Raw genomic sequence first — 24,987 nt, 5'->3', positions numbered from 1 at the left:
CAGAGCTTTTTGAAAGGACGTCTCTTTAGGTCCATAATCCAACCATTCTCTTTTAACATTTGTTTAGCTATTGCACTTTTTTTCATGTTCTTTCCACTTCTCCCTCTCTCTAGGGGGTCGCCATAGTGGATGATCCGCATATTTGGATTTGGCTTTTGATTTACATTTATTTATTTATTTATTTATTTATTTATTTATTTATGCCGGATGCCCTTGGTACCAGTACAAGGAGTATACCGGATGTGGCTGGTGTTAATTTGAGTGTCCTTTTAACAATACGCAATGGGATTGGTACCTTGCTCTACTTCGGCCCTTGACCTGGGAGTCGGAAAATACAGAGAACCGGGGTTAATTCCGTAGCTTTAAGTTGAACAATTGTCCTCATGTATCAGAGAACTGGGCATAATTCCTTTATCTAGAATTCTCTTACATCTCATTTGCTCTGCTATGCTTTCGCCTTCCCTCCGTCAGTCGAGATGCAAAAGGCAAAACCCTGTGTCACCAGAGACATGAAAACAACACACTGCTATACTGAGAAACACAGCGAGAGAGAGAGTCGCGTGAAGTCTTATTCAGCGTTGTGTAAACTTATCTGACAATGGGTTGAATAAAATGGACAATTAGACTACAGCTTATTTTGATGAGATAAAGTAATTGAAAGCAGAAAAGATAGATGAGAGCTTAAAGAGGAAGAATCAATCTAAACATCAAATCGCATTCCTGAATGTATATTATACGTGCATATTTTTATGCACAGGTGTGTTTCCAGTGAAAGCTTTTTGTTCAGTTGGTGCAATTACATCATGAACTTTTTTGTCAGGGCAGTGCTGCATCTGTCGCGTATGTCCTGCATCACAAGCGTGAATCACTTCCACAACATTAAAGTAGTAAAAGCAGTGCAGGATTAAACTACTCATAATGTATAAATCCGCTCATTTGATTTATGTTCTTGTTTGTCTCTGAACCTCATTGGAAAAACAACGCCGTCTCCACAGCCAGAATAATTGAGCATCTGAGAGCGGACCGTAGATGTGATGACAAATTTGCTGTCGAAAGTCATTTTTACTCTGCAAATCACTGTCCCTACCAATTAGATTTCCCGTGCTGTGAGAGAATCACTCGTCACTGCCTGGCGGGGCGGCGACCGAGTCGTAAAAGTGCTTAAAATGGAAAGACAGAGCAAAGACCTCAGAAGATGTGAATTTAAGATGCTTTCTCTGAGCTTTATGATGTGTGGGGAATTCAATCTGGCCTCTAAAATTACTGCAGGTAATTTATTTTTATAGCTTGTCATATTTTACAAATTGCTACTTTTCAGTGGCCTTTTAAGGAAGGCTGGCTGTCTAGTTATCTCTTAACTGTCAGTCAAAGGTGATTAATGTTACAGCAAGGCTAATTGACTTCCCTGTTGTCGGGGCTTTATCTGCCTCTTCATGCCTGTTGAAAGCTTACAGCTAAAATATATTTTCTTTGCCCCTTCAAATTTTGACTTTAGTTACAGAATTATTTTGGCAGCGCAGCAGTCACTTTTCCACTCTTCACGAACAGCCTTTTAAAAACAATAATAAAATAAACATATTGAATTAGGCGCTATGTAGCCACTCCAAAAATGGTGAGAGACGCTTTGTTTTCAGTAGACCCACCACTTACTTTCATCTGAAGGCACGATAGAAGGTTAGATAAAAGCGTCCAAGCCTTCCCAAAATATGAGCCTAGAACAAAGTGGACAAAGGGAAGGGACATCTGAGGAACCAACCCAACCAAAAAAAAAAAAAAGAAGGTATTTTGACACAATTTTTGGCTGAGATCAAAGCAGTTGTGATTTGTGAAGTGGTGATGTCTACTCCACTAAAACCACTGATCGTCCCACTCCACATCCACAGACGTGGCATCGCCCATGCTGAAAGCAATGGTGGTAAAATTTCATGATCCTTCCCCCACCATGTCCCTCACACAAAAAAACAGAGACATTGTTGTGAAAAGGGAGCGAGGAGAGCAGTGAAAAGCATCATTGACAACACGCCTTCAGAGGCAGTGGGAACATCGTAGGGCTTCACCAAAGGCACGCTTTTCTGAGCGTGCGCAGCTGTGCACAGATGTTCACTTTGAGTTCAAAAGAAAGCATGAAAGCACAGAGTTGTTTTTTTTTTTTTTTTTTTTACCAGTGAGGGACATTTCAAATGACATATCTATTAAAGCAGTCGCATCAAGGAAAAGCATGGATATCATTAATTCCTTTTAACAAATGTTCTCTGACTGAATTACACATAGTGTTGGTGTCATTTTCAAAAACAATTATTAATAGTTAGTTAAAACTAAAATGTGATGTGATCTAGAACCATTTGCATCTCTTATTACAAACCTGGAATAGAACTAAAAAGAGAAAAGATCCAGATAAGGACGATGATCCCAGTCCAAATATATGAGCTTCCCTTAATGCCAGCATAACTTTATCATACTTCAACGAGCCTGTCCAAGCATGAAATTCATCACAACCTGCGACTCCTTAAGGGTGCTCTTTATCTTCAAGTGGACGAAGGGTATATCTGTGTGTCACAGCTCCCGCTGTACAGTTTGTTAGAGATTCAGATCACATGAAAACCCAAGGCAAACGCCAACCAGGCATTGCTATAACTTTATAATCATTTATAGCACATGCTGATTAATGAGGGGTTAACATAAATGAACTGTACACTGTGTGATATTAGTTTTCTCCTCTCTCGTTGACTCTGACATTTCCCTGCATCGCTCAAAACTACTGCGAGAGAGCCGTCGTGCTTCAGAGTGATTTAGAAGAGTGTGATGTCCAGCGACAGTGTGAAGTAATAATCTTCAGGTTGACAGACCTTTGCAGTCTTGGATCATTGTAAAAATGGCACACAATTTTCCCCGGGCTCAATCCCAGTTAAACCATGAAAGCATCTTGGAGTTTTATTAAAAAAATGGCTAATTATTTTGCTGACCCCAAGCCACGAGCCGACCCCAGACCCCAAATTGTGGACCACAGGGCTTCAAATCAACCTATAATTATCCCAATAAATGTCATAAAACAAAATAAAAATTTGAGTGAATATTGAAGAAACCAGTTACTGTTTTCTGTCTTTATGGATTATTAAACAGAGAAACTGAAACACATTCTTACCAAGTTGAATACAAAATGCACATCTTTTTATAGTTTATTATCATTTTGGTCCTACTGAGCTGTTAAGGAATTGTGGTCGACCCTCACTGAAGTAAAATGTAAAAATAATACTAAAACAATATCAACAAAACATTAACACTAGAACGTCCGTGAGGTGATTTTTTTTTACTGTACCAGACTGCATAGCTTTGAGTAGGTATACCTAATAAAATATCAATATTGAGCGATAGTTTTGCTTTTCTTCCTTTCTAAACACCAAACAACTGTAGCCAAGCTAACGAGGTGTAAACAGCACAAGACATTATTCAGCTGAATTCAACTTAAAATAATTTGTTCATTTCAAAATGCCCTGTTTAAGACCAGCTGCTTTAGACAACAAAGAGTCCAATCAAACGCATGAAAATAATAACACATAAAGATGAAGCAGAAACTTTTGCACACAGAATAATCTATGTAGCTTGGCTGCTAGTGTTTACAGCTCCTGTGACCACTGGAATAAAACCAAACAAAGCAAGCAATTTAACATTTACTGTGGTTAAAGTGGTACTCTAGATATTCATTACTGCACCGCCATAAAGTTCAGAGGAATAAAGAGCAGAAAGGGGGAACAAAAAGGGATGTTTTCAGTGGAATCAGCCGAGGCTCAAATAAAAGCCTGGCTCAAGCTGCAAAGCCACTGGATTCTGCTGGCACCACTCTGCCTGTATGTGCACACGTCTTTCATTCCTCCAGTTTATTAATGCAGAATTGTACGCATATCACCCTTATAATGTCATCTGGGTTATCTCCTCATGTGCATCTAAGCTCCTCCAGAGCCACGTGTGACATCATACAGCCTGTGTACAGGGTGGACTTGGCCTTCAAACACCAGAATTTGAATTTCAAGTCAATGATTGACTCTTGAGGTATCAAGGAAAGTTGGCAATTTATTCTCAAGATGAATTTTGTTCATGCACGCAGTGACAATGCAAGATTATTACCATAAAGATATTTTTGGGGTCCGTGTCCACTCATAAGCAGCAAAGATACGGTAGAAAAAAAACTGTGAACTCAGTTGTGTGTGTGTGTGTGACTTATGCCATAAAGCAGTCCCATTTTGGGGATCTATTTGTGCCATGGTGCAATGTAAGAGATGCGGATTTAATTTGAAGGTCAAAATCCTGCAGTGTATTCACTTCAACACAGCTTAAGGTTCTTCGCCATGTTCAGGGACTCACATTTAGCTCAGGTCCTAGACAATTGCCTGCTTTTCCAATTTGTTCCAAGATCCCTGGATCCATGTGTATTAGCATACACTATGGCTAAATGAGATCCGATTACAAGGACTACATTTAGACTTGGTATTAACATCTATCTTTAGTGATCCAGTCATGTCCACACCACACCACTAAGTACCACTATGAACCCAACTAATCTGTCCTGAATGCATCCTCAGCTCTTACATTCAGGTTGTTTGAGGACACGTGTCCACATTCCTTAGCTGCATGAATAAAATCCTCCCTCAGGATGGATTAGACACCACCTCCTCAGCTGACTTTGTCTGATTAACAGCAGTTTTTACACTAATTAATGCCCACATTTTTATTTATTTGGAGCCACTGCCACAGTATTGACATTGGTTACCGTATGAAGTCTTTTGTCTAATGGTTAAAATGTATTTCATGTTAGAGCCCCATGAGCACACACCCTAACCTTAACCTAACCACAATTCAAATCTTAGGCCTAAACGTACCAGCTCCTCGGAAAATGTGGTCCTGCCTCATTAGGCCCAGGTTTTGGTCATAGATACACAGATCGTACACCAAAAATCCAAGTAAACGGACACACACCCTGACAAACACGCTGATAGCAGACACATCAGTACGGTCAGACTCATTACTATAATGCTGTTGCAAAAACTCAAACAAATAAGGGAGCTAATGTGGTCATAGGAGATGTGAACAGTCAACAGTCATACTTAGTGCTATCCACATGAGATCAGATCACTCAGGATCAATGTTGATACCATGTACTGAATGGGGACACGGACACAGTTCCCATTTTATTTTCATACCTCAGAAAGCGTGGACACATTAAGTCCTGGGAATGTTCTACCGCCTTAGAGCAGGTTCTCAGGAGTGATAGCTTGATAGTGTACTGCAGATAAAAAGTAAACGCCAGAGTACTCCCATTAGCTATTTACACCTCATTAACTAAGTCAATATACTCACTCCACATTATCAAAACAGATGAGAGGAGTCAGGAGGATTTGTTTGCATTTAAATGAGGTAGTCATCTTCTCCCTAAAGGCTTTCAGGCCTGTTGTAGTGACATGAGGAATATTCATCCCGCTATTCTTTGTAAAAATACGACAATTGCTGTTGTCAAACAGCAATTTAACACTATATCAGGAGCTGGATATAAACTCCCACACTATACAGGATAAGTTTCAGTGCAACTTTTCCTTTCCAATATCTTTTTTTCTTTTCTTTTGTGAGTACATTGTTGATATCTGCGGTCATGCAGTGGCGTCTCAGAAAGTGAATTGAAAGCTCAGCCCTCCTCAGTGCCACACAGTAATTCTGATATTGAATATACAGGTTTTCATCAGTATGAATTATGGGTGTACATCTTTTACATAATCACTGATATAGGATCAATAGACATACTAATCAAGGGCAGTGAGTATTGAGTGGGGGCGCCCAGTGCCCATCCGTTATCCTTGCCTCAGGAGGTAGACAGCCACAACCGCTGTGAGGACGAGCATCATCCATCAAAAGTTTGTGACACCGAGAGGAATGCTGAAGTGTTTGGACTCCCGCCAATTTCGAGGAATAACCTTGAAGGCATCGTGGAGCATGTAAACGAAACGATCTTCTGGGTGTTGACCAGAAGATGGGATTTTGGTAGAAGAACTGTGTTTATTTTATTGTACAGTGTGTCTTCTACACAGAATGTGTAATGTTGTAATGTGTAGGCAACAAGCTGAGGAGGCAGTGAACAGACTACGCCCTTGTTGTGCCGTGGAACTCATCCCTAAAAACAGATATCACATTTAATTAATGGGAAATTATTCGCTCTATTTAACACAACTTTTGACAATTTTTGGACATTCAACACATGTTATTAAGTTCTAAAAAGTCAAACGTCTTGACCCGGCTAATTGTGCAATTTTTTTTCCAAGTGATCAGCATTAATTTAAATTATGTCTGTAGGTTAGAAAACATTAGCAGACATTCTGACTTGACTCAGTTATAAGAGAGGTGGTCCAGTGCTGACAGAGAACCTAAAAATAGATTTATTTATAATTTTCAAACTAATTAGTTGTGTGTTGATTAATGTTAAGGCAACAGGCTATCTTGCACCCCCCACCCCAACACACATCACAAAAACAGGCACATATTGAGCATCATTTCACCAACAACAAATGGGACCAACAACAAATGGGACTATTGATCTCGTTGAACGGGTAAAACATGAATATTTGTTGCTGTCAACAAACCACAATGAATGGTCCAATGGACCATGTTACAATTTGACAACTTCCTGTTGAGTCACTCTGGAGCTCTTATCGCAGATTTACATACTTTCAATTAACAAATCACAATTTCCTAAAGCAGCGGAGCACTGTAGTCGTTGTCAACCAAGACAGACAAAACTTGCTGTCACTGTTTTTGTTTGTATCACTCAAAGCATTCAACACGAACCAGACATAAACCGTCTAGTTTCTTCTGTTTGTACATCAAGAATCACAATATCCTCGAGATAAGATGTAAATTACAAACTGTCCAACAAATACAGCTGTATATCCTACATTTACCATGCCATTCCTTCATGCTACAAACAAATCCTCTTTCAGATGTTCTTTCCACCTGCTCTAACATGAAATACACAAGAGAAAGTAAGATACCCATCAAACAGGGCACATTTAAATCTAAGATAAAATCTGTAAAAGTCTTGCTATCACTTTGAAGTGTATAGAGATTTATACTTTTCTAGCCACAGATAATTACTACCATTCTTCCTCCGACAAGCTGTAATTATCTCAGGCCTTGAATAGGCTCAATGTCTGTCTTTTGACAAACCAACCAAATAATATCACAACCAAATAATGTGCAAAGCTAATTATCACCAAAAGGTCAGGACTTTCAAAGGGGAGAATATAAATGACATATAATGGAACACAACATGTGCGCAAAGAAACAAGAGCAGATTCAGGTGCAAAAAATATGCCACCGTCATCACGTGTGATTCATGAAACGTGCATATGTCACGCCTGAACAGGCTTTGATAAATTGATGAATTATTGTAATTTGGATACCACACCTATATATATTCATGGTTTAGACACCTGGCCCCTTGAGTTTATGACACTGAGATGAGGAATACAACCAAGAAGAGGAGCTTCTGCGGGAAATTTCTGTTTGGCAGCCTGAAAAGTGAGATCAAAGGAAGTCAGAAATCAAAAGTGTGGAGAGTAATCACCGCTGTGTCAATAGCAATGGTGAAAAGTCCAGTCACCGACTCAGACTGAGGCGGCGCTGAGGATGTCTTGGGCACAAGTGACTCACCTGTATCTGAGCCAGATACTGATAAATTTGTAAGAAAGGCATGTCTCCAGAGTTTGAATATTTTGAATTTATGATTAGAACAACCCTTTTTAGATGTACAGTATACAGAACAGATTTTAACCAGGCCTGTAGCTCCACAGGTGACCACCAACTGAAATGAATCCTTCACCTTAAGATAACATTTTAGCATTAGTATTATTGTTATCATCATCATCATTATTTTTAACACTAATAAAATTCAACATTGTGCATACAATATCTAACTTAACATTAAGCCTGGGAACCTCTTTGTGAACGGGCACTAATAACATTTATTTGACGCAGCCGTAAGTCGTATGGACTGCACTGCGAGTCCATACCAATCTTTTAAAAAAAAAGTGACGTACTTTTTTAGTGTACGTACGTTTGATCGATGAGGGCCAAAGTGTGTGTTTTGGAAGTGTGTGTCACCGAAATATAATATCTCCTCCTGACTCCCTGCAGCAGCGGAAAAAACTCATTGATTCCATTCCCTTTAAATTTCTATGAAGAATTACATGACACTTTCCAGTAATACCAGTTGACCTTTGAATTATTCGCTTGAACCTTCACCATTCAATCACGGTGCAGAGTTAATTAAGCTACACCAAGAGTAATAAAGAAGATAGATGACATGTGGTCATACATGCACATCCCCACTCTGTGACAACTGAAGGCTGTATAAGGTCAGGGCCTAACAATTGATTGATCTGTCATCTTATCGTTTTAGAAATCCACCAGCAGAACCTCATTGTGGGATTGACTCCCCACTCGTCCAGGGCACCGAAACAAATGACCTGAGACATATTGGTGGCCTCTTCTTCCAAACGCGAAAGCTCAGAATCTAATCTGAGTCGCCGATCACTCGGTCGCTGTTAATGTCGTCATTTATGCTTGTCCGATAACTGCCACGTGCAGTAGATGCTTATTGACTTCAGGAATATGAAGTCCAGACGCTGTAAGTTAATAGACTAATCTGTACAATAGTCTTATGATGGCAATGATCAGAAATCGCTAAAAAAAAATAGTCATTAAAAACATTAATCCATGAAAGTAGTAGTGCTGACATTGCATTTTGGTATGGTTATTGAACGGTTATGTGAAAATAGAACTGTTAATAACGTTAAATATCACTAAGAAACTGCCACCCAAGGCTTTTGGAAGTGCAGAGGAGTACACAATTATGAGGCACTTTTACTTTAGATCTTCCAGTTTTATACATCTAGTACATTGCTTTTGGATGGCAGTTATAGCTATAGAAAAATATAATCAGCACATAACATCTTATGGACTACCCAGCACTATAGAAACTAGGCAAAATAGCTCCATTTAGAGCAACTAGAGGCTGAGTTGCTAATGTAATAGTGGATATAAAAATGGATATTGGGTCCAGAAGTTGAAGATAATGTGAAAGTACCTGAACCTGCATGATTAGCATATGAAAAAGTCACATTATAAAAAAATAAACACAGTTTTTCAGCAGGAACCAGTATCCTGCCCAGTACTAATTGTAATATAACTAACTTATACACCCGTAATATGAAATATATTAGATTTTTGAAGGAACTTACCAACACTGGTCGGAAACTCACAGAGCCCATAAAAGATTGTATAATTTATATAAAAAAAATATGCAGTATTTTTTTTCCAGCCTTTAAAACTGATGTACGCAATGTTACAATATAGACAAATATCTTGTACATTCAAATCATATCCTGCAGACCCTGACATTCAGTGAGTCGTGTTTGTGGCAAACTGATGAATGCATTTCTCACTTTGTTTTAGCTGCATTGTTACTCTCCACTTACTCCTGAGGGAAATATCTGGCTCTTAACTGGTAAACAGCTTCTTTTTTTTTTTCCAGCACATTGCTGACACTGTCTGTGTGATGTCTGGTGGTGTTTATCTGGGAATGAGGTAGATGAGAGACCAGAGTTTCAGGCCATATAAACTAAACAATGAGCTGGAAGGCACTAAAATACTCTGCCAAGCTGAAGGAAGAATCAGGTGGAAATTCTCAGTTGGTTTGTCAAATTGAGGAAGATTTAGATTTAGAAACCGGGTGTTCATTTAGTGAGATTTAGTTAATGAACTGTTGCTTATTCACACATTCAATACTTACAGAGCAGCCCTATTACTCATCTGGGGAAAGTTCACATTACCAGGCTGACGTGACTCATATCCAATTTGTTTGTCCATTCATGTAACTTCAGTATGTGTCAGACGCATATCCAAGACATGGCCACAGTGCATCACTTACATATAAACAACAAAACCATTGTCAACTTAGCTACATATGACTCTGTGTTTAATGCCAATGAGACAACCTGGTGGTTGAGCAGTCTTCTTGTCTCTACCCAGCACTGCGCTGCTGCTGTATACACACAAACACTCCCTCAGTCAGGTCTTACACTATTGTTTGACAGAGTCCATTTTCAGATGAAGAACTAATACTAATACTAATAATTTGAAATAAGTTGAAAGACTAAACAGAGACAGAATAATCACATCAACAGCCAGCAGCAAAAATATCAATCAGTAGCATTGATAAACATTGATTTAGGTTTTCGTCTTTTTTTTAAATTTTATTTTTATGTTCATGTTTGATTTGCACTGATGACTCATAGGGAGCTAATACCTCCCGATGAAACCAGAAGTAAAACGATTCTGCAGAAAACAGGTGTAACTCTAGCAGCTGCTTTTTTCACACACAAATGTGCCTACAGAGAGAGAGACAGAAAAAATAAATTGAGACTCACATGCGAAGGTTAGACTGGCCTCCCTGCTGACGATGGTCCCAAAAGAGTTGGAGGCGAGGCACTGATACGTTCCTGCATCTTGGTCTTTGTTTAGATGGTTAATTCTGAGGTTTCCTCCAGAGAGGCTGTAGTGAGCTCCAGATTTGGGGCTGACTTCTGTGCCATTCAGTTTCCACCTGAAGAAAAAAAACAAAATTACATGAATGGAGACAGTCTAACGTGTAAATGAGGAAATGTAATATCGTCTGTTGAGTGTAAAGCCGGTTGACGGAAGCTTTTCAGACTACAAGAAGAGGAGCATGATCGGTGTATTTGATTGTTTTTCTGCGAGAAAGAAATAAAAAGTGGAGTGGGCCCTGAAATCATGCCCTCCAGCTTAGTGTTAATCTAAGCAGCACTGAACCTCCATGGTGCCAAGGACTTGACTCCCTGGGAATAGATAGCATTGCAGGCCATCCATCTTGCCAGAACCCAGTCAAAGTGCATAAACATGCTGCTTTATCACGATGGCGCAACAATTAAAACTAATGCCTGCAACTGTGCCTTCAGAGGCTCATGCATTCCAGTCATATGATTATCATTGGCGTAAGGGGTGATCAGCGAAGGGTATAATTCACCTAAAAATGGCAACAGACTATCCTATCTTTTCACACAGATGCACCTTATTAGAACGAAACACAGGTGGGAGGAAAATCGGAAAAAAACACAGCCAAGGCATAACTTACTTTCAGCCTGGGACAAAAAAGAAGAGCTTAGACGGTTGCTCTAGCCAATCACTATATTTAAAGCCCACATAGACCGGAAGCTCCAAATAACGCTGCGTTTGTGTGTGTATCTGCGTCATTACCTCGTTTATGAAACCCTAAAGTTTCAGAACAAACAGTTCAGCCACTGCTGAGAAAATAGTGTTGTATTGTTTTCCTGGGCTCTGCGAAGCGGATCGACACTTCCTTAATTTGATGTCGTCATCAGAAATCCTCACCACCGTAGCGCCTCCCGGTGCGGGCACTAGTCCGGGCACATCCGGTTGCGTACATTCAACCGCAGAAGAAGAAGAAGAACTACTCTCGTTGTAGCTGCTGAGATGCAGAGCATCCCCCGTGCCAGAGGGGGAGCTGTGTATCTGAGAGCTGGCCTATCTATTACGTCACTTCCAGGTACCTGGCCAATCACAGGACTGTGGGAAAGCTCTCGTTGGCTGGCCAATCACAACAACTGTTTGGTCTGAAACAGCGCGGCTGACGAGAGCGTCAGTGAGGAGATATTTTGATCGGCTCGTTTGCAGCGATTAGGAGGATTTTAACCATGAAAACAAGTTAATATATGTAAGTAGACCTCCATAACTAACATATATGTGTGATACAAGCATTCTATGTCACCTTTAATGACATGAGGAAAAAAAGTGTTTTTTTGTGTTAGCCCAGTTGAAACCAAACTTTTAAAGAACATTTTAGTCCAACTAAAATTGTACTAAATCAAGTCAACTGGGAGTTGAATTCATCTGGACTTATTGAAACTGGTGCTGTGTGTATGTTACACAGTTACCACCCAAGGGCTTTAATAGAAGAAACCAACATGCAGAGGAGGAAGACAACAGCAAAGTCAAGGGTAGGCATTTAAATATTAAGTGATTTCACTATTAACCATGGTTTTAAATGTTATGGTTTTGCAACCAGAAAGGCTCGACTTCACAAAGTGTTTCTGGTCACACTCTCAGAACAGAGATTCTAGCACAGTGTTTTCTATTTTACAGTGACACAGTAAGGAAAATGACACATACCAGCTGTACGTGGAACAATGGACCACACACTTGCCACCTAACATTGAATATAGGCTGCATGGCATTGTTTCACCCAGGAATATCATAAAGATCTTAAGTCAGGGGGTTGTTTGAGAAGACGGTCATATCCAAACTGAAAAACGGTCGCTACTACAGGATAGAATTGATTGCAACATGTTCAACATCACCATCCAACTGCACGTAATCAAATGAAGGTAGTACACTAAGCTGAAGTGTCACTTACAGTCAACATAGGTGGTTAAGAGTAAACAGAACATACAAAAGCAGATGTCATCCACTATAGAGACAACGCAGTAAAAAAGCTATAATTAACACTGTTTTATTGTGATTTAATTGCAGTGTAATGTCGAAAAAACCCCACAATCAATTATAATCATAAAACCATGTTTGTTTTTCCTCAGACAATTTAATTGTTGCATCCCTAGAGACAGAATGAATGCTCTGTCAGCTTAAAGAATGAAATATTTTGAAGTTAATGGCTGCTCAGAAGCGCCTTGTTTTGTGACATAATAGGTCAACAGGACAATTGCCGCCTAACACTGACCTGCTGAAAGAGGGCAAACTGCCATCTATGTGAGTCAGACACTTAAATAAACTGATTCCTTACCAGTGCTTGTATACGGGGACAGTAGACAGTAGTTCTACTAAATGGCGCAATCAAGCTACAATGGTTGCTACACTTAACTGTGCATGGAAACATAGAGAGCATGAACAGAGGATTTTGTCCCTTATTTAATGCAAATCTGATTAGGGCCCAAAGCAATTTGGCAGTTGATTATTTCTTTAAGGAGAAGTTTTGAACTCCCTTCTGCTTTGATTTTTTTTTTTAACTTTTAATTTTCACTCAACAATTTCAGGCTCAGCTGGAGAAAACAGTGGATTGTTTTACTTGGTAAAGAAAGCAGCTTTGATGTAGAGGGGGAAAAAAGCCCTTTTGTACAGAAAAGCAAGTTGTGAAAAGCTGTTTTGTGAGCCGCTATCTTAACACCTCTTGTTGTGCCAATTTGGTGCCTTCGAGGCATAAGACTGTGCCTGTTGTGTTATCACTGTGGTACTTTCATCCTGCGTAACATCTTTTATAACATAATACTGCGTACGATAAGACCAATTTACTTATTTTGCTGATCAAAATCAACCCTGTACAATGTTGTGGCCACTGTAGTCAGTGCAGAATACTATAATACACGAGTAGGAGCTGATTACATGAAACACAATGTCAGAGTGTGTTACTTGCCCGCCTACCCACAGACTGAAGTGTCTCCAGAACAGCAGGATGTTTGTGGGTTGGACGCTGCCGCACTCACAAACTGCCTCTACAGACTTTTTTCTTTTAATAGACAAAATGTGCCGCACAATGGTCTTTCATGGCCTTTCTCCAGTTCAGTCATAAGTAAGTGCACACTCTCTCTGGAGCCTTATTGCTACATACAATAGAGAAAAGCCTGGGGGGGAGGGGCGCAGGGGGCTACACACAGGCTGCCGTCTCACAGGACCACAGCAGCGATTCATTTGCAGCACAGTAGAAAAAAAAAAAAAAAAAAATCAGCATAAATTTTTTACATTCAAGGAGCTACTTGGACTTGAATGAAAAATGCAGAATGGACCGAGGGATGAAGAGAAGTGTTGGTCCAAACCTCAGTATTGGGCAAAGAAAGTGCCTTTTTCCCTTTCTCAAAGTGGATCCCATCAATAATGAATACAGCCTTTTCACGGTCGTAATTGCCCCACAGAAACTCCAAATTGAAACAGGTTTAATCAGGTGACAGTTTGAAAATATTTTTGAAAAAGGTTTCTTCTGACAGAAGATTCGTTATCTTAATCTGTGCCTTTCCGAAACATTAGACTTGAACAGCTTAATTGAGCCTAGAAAATGGAGTCTGCATTCACGTCTCATGCTGAAAAGGGCAAATAATTCACCCCAAATAGTGGAAGATAGTGTGAATTCCGATGACTTGCCACGTTGTGCGTGTGTATGTAGTTGTTAAAAATAGTGGTCCTTAAAGGTAACTGCAAACGCAACGATGCCATTGCTCTTCTGAGACAAATTGAATTCCCTTTGGTAACCCTTGCTGCTTTAAGCCAATTAGGTAACAGCGTTAAAGCCGCTAAGTGACAGATATTCAAATATGAAACATTGAAACATCAAATAAATTGACAACAGCAGTGCAACAAAGAGAGGAAGCAGCATGGGAGGAACTTTGTATTCCAGAAATTGTGGATATCCACGTCTGGAGCAACAGATCACATCAAACACGTTAACTAGATTATTTAATTATTCTATTTACAGTGATTTATGCTGGAATGCAGGCCAGCGGTTCCATTTTTGAGACACATGCTTTATGCGATCATGTAACAACAGGCCACACAGACAGTGGCATAACACAGCACCATCTGGCTCATGAGGCTGTGAATGTGTGGCGGTCTGTTGCTTTTCTTGAGCCTGGTGCTTTAATGGGTTCATAAAAACATACTTTTTTTCTGAGGTGGATGACCTGCCCTACATAGAAATAGCTGAAGTTATGTTAGGGAAGTGTAACACCACCCATGTTGTCTCTACAGGCTTAATTGCTGTTGATTCTCTTTATCCAATGGTCTGGAATTGTGGAATTAACTGGCAACGACGAGACTCCAGTGAGACTCAATTTTACACCTACACATACAATTGGGATTAGTGTTATATTTGACTTGTAAAATAAATAAATTTAATGTTAATTAGCATTAAAAGTTGAGTATAAAAAGTACTGTAATTTAGACTGTCTGACACAGACTAGTTTACAATGTATATGTTGCTGGTATGTCTGTCTGTATTATGTATCTCCTTCAGCATTTAACTTTTTCTCTCCGTCTCTCAAGAAATAATGCATTATGAAAAAAAAAAAGGCATATGTGAAGTGTTACTATCAATAATGAACAGGTAAACTTTAATGTGGATCTGGATAGGGCTGAAAAATGAAACAAAATTTGATCAAAATCGCCATACAGCCTACTGCAATTTTCAAATCGCAGGAGGCACAATATTTATTAAAGCCACAATATGTTGTCAAAATCTAATTTTAAATTAATTATTGTCTTGATTCTATACACATCTTATTCTACAGGCTGAAGAGAACATGTTTGTTTCTCACAGATCTGCACAAATATCACCCAGTCATCATTTTAAATATGTTTTTTGAATGAAAACAAGAATAATGATGTAAGAATGACCATTCCCTCTGACATCGCGAATCATATCACAATTCCTGTCAAAATGATAGCAATTCAAAATCTTTCAGCCCTAGATCCGGATAATGCACAACATTTTAGTGGTGGCAGAGACTTTGCACTCAGAGCACATTTTTGATAAGGGCTTTTGGAAGTGTTGACAGAAGTATTGTGTGATGCTGTGATTATAATGGTACAGTCATGTGCCAGTCAAAATAATTACACCTTGATGTGTGTTTCACATGTGCTGGTGGAAGGATTTGTTATCCTGAGACAGAGGCAAGGTACATATTACCCTCTGTTTAAGTAACCCAGAGCAAAGTGTTGCTGCTGCTGACCCCCTGCTGACTATATGATAATCCAATAACACTTTTTGACACAAAGGCTTTTATCAGCATGAATTCGCAGAATGTCTTAAAACAAAGCATTTATATACAGTACTCTTATGTCTTCATACGTTATCCAATAAAATCTAGACACAAAGATGTTATTCTATAAAACAGGGTTGGAGCAGTTTCCTAAAAAGGGCTATTTCAGTTTTTTTATAATACCCTTTGAAGGCCATGTTAAATTATTAACTATATGTATGATACTAAACTGCTTAAATTGTGTTTTGGCAGGAACTGCTCGCCTTTGATGTCAAAAAAAGCTGAAGCTGATGCTACAACCAGGTGTGGTGTGTCAGTCTTGAGTGGAAACAAGTCTTTGTGGGAGTCAGTTTTGAAAAATACTGTTCACAGCAGCAGGTCATCCCAAACAGAGATGTAAAACCACAGTTCAAATCTTCTCAAAATGGAAAATAATATTACAAGTAATAGAGGTTGGTGTCCTGTCACTTTTCACTCATCATTCCTCTACATCTTAATATTTCTGTGCTGTCACTTTTCTATCACATCAGCTACTTTCACATTTTAATACATTACAATGTGGCTTTTGCAAACTTGCCAGCATATTCAGATTTAAAAGCAGGCTTTTGTTCTTGCAGAGTAGCAAAATGTAGTGTTGGCATGGAATGCTTAATATTGTTTTTTCCATTCCACAGCAGCAGCAACAAAGCTTCCTCCTCCTGGATTAGGTTTTAGTTTCTTTGCTATTAGCTTGCTCACTAAAAAACCCTAACGTGCCTCTGTCATAATGTCTATGCAACTGCTTGGTGGGAACAAAAACTGTCATTGTTTACTTTAGTAATTTGTATCATCTTCATTTGTCACACAAAATTGCTGCCATATGTGTTTTTGTTTATCTTTTTTATTTGGTAAATATCATTTTTTGGGCGGGCCCAATCAACAGCCTTGAGGTTCACCACCACGGCTTTAAATAGGGTTTTGACCAGTGGGAACGCACGACCTGAGTGGACAAGCAAATAACTTCCTCAATTTTGGGCAGCAATGCAAAAACCTGCGTAATTTCTGTTATTAGCTGGGACAGTCACAGATAGCTGCTGGCCACCTTTTTAAAAACAAAAAGAACAAAAACATTTTTGTCCAATGTTTTTGTAGTTGATTGTGGTTCCGTGTAAATCAGATCATGCTTCAGAGGCTGGCACTGGATGTGGGCTACATTTTTTTCACACATTCTCTAATTCACACTGATAACACTGGTGTTGCTGAGCTGTACTTTTCACATTTGTCGCCTTATTTTTAACAGGCTGATATGAGAGCAGCATCCATCTTGTCATCTGACTCTTGCAGGGATGCCAAAAAGTACAGTTGCCAAAAAGCTGATCTTTTCCTCTGACTCAGAATTAGACTGATTTGAGGACATGAAGTGTCAAAATGTCCTAAAGAAAGCAAGTGTGATGATGTGTATTTATATCAGCCTTGTCTACAAAACTTAGCAATTACATTTTAACCACTTGTAGAGCTTATGGCTAAAATGTGGAAATGAGGGTGAAGATAATTCCTGTTTATGAATGTGTTTAGGTTTAGCGACAACTAGTAACCTCTTGTTGGCAGTTGGGGCTCGGAAAATATTGTGGTTTTTTCTTATAGCGGCAACATTCTCTCAGTTAAAAACACATGAGTTTCACATGAAAAAAATCCAAAAAGTCTATCAATCTACAACTAAACATCTGATTTGGTGTCAAACGAGCATGGAACTATGGTCTGAGGCTTGATAGACAATTGCAGTATCTCTCTTATTCCCTCCATAGCTGGGAACAAGGTCACTATTAAAAGCAAAGCAAAAAAAAAGCAACCATAAGCTAGTTTAGAACACTTATATTTGATACCGATACTGATAAGTAACTTAAGTATCGGTATCAATACCAATGTGATTCCGATTCCGATGTCTTTTTTTTATCCCTTTCAGACAACTGAGATGTCAATAAGACATTTGTGCTGATGCATTTACCATCTAGCTTTAATCCAACTAAACATGATTCTCCAACAGTGTGACAGATGTACAACTTTCATTTGGCACACATGCTTAGTCATACATATACGTACATGTGATGATTGTATTAGAACTTATTATTTTCTTATTGATACTCGATACTGGCTCATCCTTAAAAAAAAACATAATTCAAGATGACATTTTATTAGTTTAGGAATGTTATTTGTGTAAAACAGGATTGATTAGGTATAAACTGAGTGAGTCTAGAGGGCGTGTTCTTTCTTTGTGTGAACTGGCTTGACAAAACCTAAAGCCTCAGTCAGTGATAACAGTATGACGACGGTGGTCATCAACAAGAGTTTGACGTGTCAGCTCTCAGTGCCACTATTGGGTTATTCATTTGGGTTATTATGCGTACGGCTAGAACCATATTGAAATAAATCCAGCTAAAAGCAGCTCTGTTATTAATCTAAATGAATTACATAAATCCCTTTTTGGCTAATACAGTATAAAATATATTTCAGGTCAAATTTATTTTGACAGATGACTAATCAACATTATAGGCTATAAGGTTCACCTTAGCATGAGCGCAGAGTCTCATATGATGTGATTAAGATTAATGCAAATTATTGATATTTTTTTTTCTGTCAACTTCATCCACTGGATCTCATAAGAATGTTGAAACAATGACGAAAAAGTCAGATTAGTGAAAGTGTAGCACTTTTTACACCAGACTTCCAGCTGATGAAGGTGTAACCATGTTTGGACCAGATAGATTGCTATAGTGAAATTGCCAGGTTAAAAGACAGCCACCTTTAAGACATGGAAATCTCTGGCTTAAGACTCAATATACCTCACTAAGCCACAAATCCTACTTTATAGTAGACACTTCAGATCTATTAAAAGATTTTTGACAAACCACTTCAGCGGATGTGATTGATTTTTGTTTGTTTGTTTGCTATATTTTGCTATTATAAAACCATTTCCGCCCAATTAAAGAAAAAAAAAAACCGTCTGTTTTGTTGTGTTGTCTGGGTTTAGTGCAGACAATATTGAACATAAATCTTTGCTCCTGGCATTTAACGTAAACACTGCAGCTGAAGCTGTCACAGGTTTTGCCGTTTGATGTGCAATTAATAAACTTTGAACACAACTCAGCTGTTGCAGCACAAACCGAGGCAGCAGCCGCTCTGACGGGACTGCACAGCGACCTTGACAGAAAACAGCAAATTAGGTCATCCTCTAAGCTGGCTCAATCCCAAGTATTAAATGTACCAATCCTTCCAAATCTCACACCAGCAAATTCAGTGAGCAAACACGATTGACTTGAACTTTTACTTCCCAGAAATTGCGCTACACAAACACCACACCCCTTCAATAGACTGATGGTCCAGTCGAGCGGGAGGTAAAGGGGGGAGGGCTCTTTTAACTCTGCAGGAGCAAAATGTTTATGCTGGGAGCATGCAGAGCTTAGCATGCTTTCCCCGGCTACACATAACACACATTTTTAGCAGGGAGTAGAAGAAAAAAATCACCACAAAATAGCATTAATCACTTTATTTTGATAGTCCATTTTTGACTCTCTGGGATTCTAAAGTCTCAAACCCACAAATAATCAGACAACACTGACTTGTTCTCAACTGTTTTTCACTTTAATTTGATGGTCCTGACACACATTTACATATGCAAGTGTAGTATCCGTAATATAGTATGTTGATTGTCAGTCAACAGAATTGTCATCTAATCTATGATTCAATGTTTACTTCTGTAGACCAAAACGGAAGCACAACTTATATAATACTGGCAGTTAGCTAATTGTACGTCACTCCATCAGTTGAATAAGTGTACCCGTTGAATACTACTAGAGAGCCAACAATGGACATTCAAAATAAAGAGTTACCAATTCATGTAATACTGTCCTATAAATCTGATTGCCTCTGGCTGGATTTCTCAGGATGAACAAGCCAAGACTGTCTCACGGTAATGCAATAAGAAGAAAAATCCTGGCACTGGTTACAACCAGGACACAAGGAAGACAGAATCTCAGGACACGATTGCAACAGCCATGTCAGAATATGGATACTGCTTTGTCTTCATTTTGACTGTGAAGTCACAGTTGGTATTAAATCCCTCAATATATGTGAGAAAAAGAACAGAGTTGAACTGACCATCACTGCAGCTGCTCCCCTTTAATAGTTTTACAGCAGAAGTAGTGTGTGGAGATTAAACTGTCTCAAATCAGAATACATTCTGAACAGATAAGTAATCTCTGTTGTGCACTTCATTGTTGGAACTCACGACTGAGCTTGAGCAATGAGATGGCTGCAAAGCCACAAATCTGTATTTACATTGTATTTTCACTGTGCTGACTGAACATCCCTTAAGCTTGTGAAACTTCTCAGGAGAACCACTTAACTCATGAATAACTACTTTTAGGAGCTCTTGGAGATGTTTTTATATCTTAATATTATACAATCGTAAAAATTGAATTAAAAAAGATAAAACTACCCCTTCTCTTAGATCCCATGTTTGGTACTATTATCACAACCTTGAGTGCCAATATCTGTTTCATGCAGTCGCTATTGGGAACTTTTAAATTACCAAACTTTTAACAACACCTTTGTGCTGATACATTTGCCACGAGTGAGAAACTATTAACTACTAACTATTTCGAACACAAATATTCTGCTCTCTCTAAAAACAAAATAAACAGCCCACAGTTTTACAATCTGTACTTAATGAAGCAAAGTGAAATTGGGAATTTGATGTTTTTCTTTTCCTAACATACGATCCAGTGATTTTGAACAGTATCACAGCGATACTGATACTAATATATCCTATCATATTGACTCATCCCAAAGAAAAAAACCAAACAAAATGTAATAGGATATTTCAACATTGTCTCAAATATTACTCCGGACATCACAATCTCAATTGTAAATCGAATATTGATCGAAACAACATCACAATCTCAACTTTCAAAAGCAAGGTGGAATCGAGGATTTAACCGCGCCCCGAGTGTGGCTTCTTGCAGGTGTGCCAGAGGGGAGAAAAACACAGTGTTGTGGTTGTAGCCATTGTAGCGCGACGACACATTACCTCCTCCCGGCTAACCCAACACTGCTGCCAACTAACAGTAACTATGGCAACTGTTGATTTGGGGCAACACATCGACCAAATGCCATTTACACAGGCAACTCTTCCGCCCACATTTGGAGCAAAACCTTAAAATTCTACTCACACACTAAAGTGATAACTAGCGGTACAGGTGTGTTTGACATGCGACCTTATTCAGTGGTAGAAAACCCTGCATTTAACAGATTGCTGGACCTTCAGAGCATCACAGAGCCACATGACTCTCCATGACCTCTTCTTTTTACAGTTAGTTTCCAACTGACAGCTTATTGTTGTATTCATATTGCTAATAAATTATTTAAATTTGACAATGATGCCTTAGGGTGGTACATTGCAAGCAAATGATGGACATTATATCACTCCATGTAGACAATCAAAATGGGAATTACAAAATGAAATGACATAAAACCAATGATCCTAGACTAAACTCAAAGCACAACCCATCTGTGCTAAAATAAAGAGAGAGAGAAAAAAAGATTGAGAATCGAATCATGACCTTGAAATCAAAACTAAAACAAAAATCAAATTGAAGATTTGGAGAATCGTGACACCCCTAGTATTATTACCGATGTTATGTCTGTTATATCTTAACCCCAACGCCATTGATCCTATATGTTGGTGGATTTGAAAACAGAGTAAAATCCTGCACTGAATTCTTTGATTGAGTTTCGGGCAAAACCTGATTCCTGCTTTTTTTTATGCCCTTAATCCTCACAATTGGGTGAATCTGTACAATGAAAAGTAGCAGCATTAGCTACTAGCAGTCCCTATTACCATGTTAGTCACAGTAGTTCTGCAACAGGATAGAGGCAAATCAGGCAACGGCCTTGGGCCCTAAGCTGAGAGGGGCCCCCAGGAACAGCTGCTTATTCCACAGCAATTTTGTGGGAAATTAATTTTAATGATCGGTACTGTACAAGAGACTACAATGACACCATGGTTGAAAATCCCCTAATTAGGCCCAATGCCACCAGCTTGCCTCGGTTCAGTTCAGTTGAAATGCCACTGGTTACCCACTGGCAACAATAAACTACTTCACTTTTAGTGAAGATAATGATCATTTAATGATGGCAGCCCAAGATCTACTATAAGCAATCAGAATGAGCATTAATTAGAGAATATGTTTTATTACGGCCAACATTATGGTCTGTAACTTAATACAGTGAGTTTTCCCTGTCCTGTCTGTTGTCTGGCTCTCATTTCCAAGCCACACATCACATCACAAACACACGTCATGATTTGTTAATTGTATGCTTTGGGTAAAATAATAATAATAATGATCTAAATGAACCATAAAATAGACCTAAGAAAAGCCTGAAACAGCTGGGCACTGTAGTTTCAAGAGAATATTCCACAGATAGTTAAATCTCTCATGTTAGGGCAGGGGTCACCAACCTTACTGAGACCGAGAGGACTACCATAGTAAAATGTTATGCAATTTACCGTTTAAATGATGAATATTATGCATTCAATTGCATACACATTAATTCCAGTGCTTACTCCTAACGATTATCACAGCTTTTTATAAATGATATCGATGATATTTTACTGAGTGATCATATAGGATACATGCATGTGATGTGAAGCCAATCAGGTGCCTGAGGGCACTATGTTGGTGACCACTGTGTAAGGGATTACTTTCAGCTGCGGAATAATATATATTCAGCACACTTCTCAATATTATCAGCTGCAGGACAGTATATTTGAGAATGACTCCAAACAAATGACTATGTTCCCACGTATGGGATGATGCACTGAACATTTAGAAGTGGTGAGACAATGGAGCTCTGCGACACTGATGAATACAGTTGCCTAGGATTCATTTATTATTGGTTGTATCATGTTTAAGATTTTATTTTGAATATTTTCATTCATTTAATTACATATTGTAAAGATTCTGGTAAACCCTTTTTATTGCGGTGTTTTATGTGACACTATAACCGAGGAGTTTGGCACCACACATAGCCTCCAAATAACCTGTTTAATCCTGAGTTTAAATGGGTTTTCGACCAGTTTAATCAGCATTCATAGTCAAATAATTCTTGGATCACAGGGGCAGTTCACATGCAGTCCCTTAAAACACATGAAAAATAATGGGAAGATGCCGGAGGTGTTTTTAACCAAGGCGCTAAAGGGTCCCACTTCTGCCACGTCCATTGTTACTAAGCAACTAAAACCTGGGAGCTGCAGAGACGACCTGCCTCACTAAATTAAGAAGAATTAAACCAAGAAAAATCAAAACAAAGACAATGAATTATGAGCAACACATTTCCCTCACAGCTGCTTTGCGTGTCTTAAAAAAAAAGAAATGTGTTCATACTGATTCACGTCTTTGGAAGACAAACCACTGGTAATGTTGGTTAATAGTGATAATTGCCTTTCTGAGGCGAGTTCACTTGCTAATTTTAATGTGAAAGAAGCTTTATTGACTCAGTTGGTAAAAACTACACAACAGGATTCGAGGGAACGGAACAGTTCTCTCTTATTGGCATTCAGAGCTGCCAAAAACAAGATGATTGGAAGGCAAGATGATGTCATGTGCCAGGGATTGTTTGTTTGAAACTGAAGGGTGTTGACATTGTCAGCTGCATAAAAGCCAGCAGAATCAGTGGAGAGGAGAAAATGTGCAGGGGGCTGAGGGTAGGGTTGCTACAACAGATGCAGCGCCACAGTCACACACTCACTGGTACACGGGAGGTGGGCTTCCTTGGGCTTCGCAGCTGAACACCACTTCCCTGGTCCTCTCCAGATTTTCCACGGGATACACAATGCTCCCGGGCTGCTTGGTGAAGACAGGACTCTGCAGGACACTGCTCTCTGTAGGAGGACACAAAGACAGACAATGCAGCCACTGAGTACAAAGCCACACAGAGCCCTATTTGTAAAACAGCCAATTAGTCAGTGGCAGAAATAGGGTGATGCCGCGTTAAGTGTTACCACAAGCAGACCAAACATATCAAATTTGAACAGCCTGTCATGACACCGTGGCACAGGGACAAACGTTTTAAAGTGAGGCTTGACTGCGCCAGCTATTTAGGTGGTAACAGGAGATAGAAGCTGACTGATGTTGAACAGCTGTCTGAACAAAGGCCTTCATTAACTTCTGTCAAGATGCTTTTATTTGTTCACTTATTTATTAATTTGTCCAGCTCCGGCAGGATTACGTGTCCATGCAGGGCTGTAATCAGCTGCTTTCATGTGGTTAGAGCTCTTAGTTGGTGAAACATAGGTCTCACTTTCTCCATAAAAGCAGCCAATAACTCAAGGTTACTCTTGTGTGTGTGTGTGCAGTACATGGTGGTACATAGGCTGCATCTCATCTTTGTGAAATGGCAATACATTTGATATAAAAATCTCAATATTTGACTAAAGAAGGGACTCTACAATTCTGTGAATATTCACAATAAAAGCCTTTTTGAAAAAAGAAACGGTCTAGAGTGCTTTTACTTTGAAACTGGGACAAAAAGTGTTGCAGATATTTGTGACATCGCTGACCACTGAAGCTGTATTCAAAGATCATTTTCACTGTGTTCACGATGTGCAGACCAGGCAAACCAAAACATTTATTTCTGCTGTGTGTCAGTACTAGATCCCAGATGAGTGAAATTGCTGCCGATAAGATTACAAACTCGATTCAGTCATGACCATATAATCTTTTCCAGAACACCACGGATGTCAAAAGTGATATTGACCTCCATTATGCTATATATTTAGTCATAACTGAAATCTTGATTTCTTTTTCAACTGTGTCACAGATGAAAGTGACACAATTGAAAAAGTTAATCCTTGACTGCAATAATTTAAAGAAATATCCTCAAATGTGAAAATGAGACATTGTTTTGGCATATAGGGACTGACATATAAAGACCTGGAATCATCCCATCAGCCAAAGCTGACACCAGTACAGAGGCAAGAAAGAGAGCACAAACAAAAATTAGAAGAGGAGGTAAAAAGCATGTCTTTAAAGGTCTGGCTCTATTGTTTTTTTTATACAGTACTTCAAAGGTGCATCCAAAAAAAACATTTTTTTCCTCTTTTGTTTATAAC

General features: G+C 39.0%; 1 protein-coding gene across 2 annotated transcripts in view; it reads right to left on the bottom strand.

Annotated features, from left to right (window-relative positions):
* Positions 1–24,987, bottom strand: part of cntn4 (contactin 4) — a 211,960-nt gene that overhangs the window by 126,290 nt on the left and 60,683 nt on the right. For both annotated transcript variants that reach the window (XM_058632553.1, XM_058632554.1), the window contains exons 3-4: positions 23,625–23,757; positions 10,470–10,645 (exon numbers count right to left, since the gene is read on the bottom strand). In XM_058632553.1, coding sequence (XP_058488536.1) covers positions 10,470–10,645; positions 23,625–23,757 — 309 coding nt within the window. The remainder of the gene's footprint in view (positions 1–10,469; positions 10,646–23,624; positions 23,758–24,987) is intronic.

This window comes from Solea solea, chromosome 6 (assembly GCF_958295425.1).
Source record: "Solea solea chromosome 6, fSolSol10.1, whole genome shotgun sequence".
NCBI classification, from domain to species: Eukaryota; Metazoa; Chordata; class Actinopteri; order Pleuronectiformes; family Soleidae; genus Solea; species Solea solea.
The sequence above is the reverse complement of the archived record's forward strand: the minus strand, read 5'-3'. Positions and strand labels throughout refer to the sequence as shown.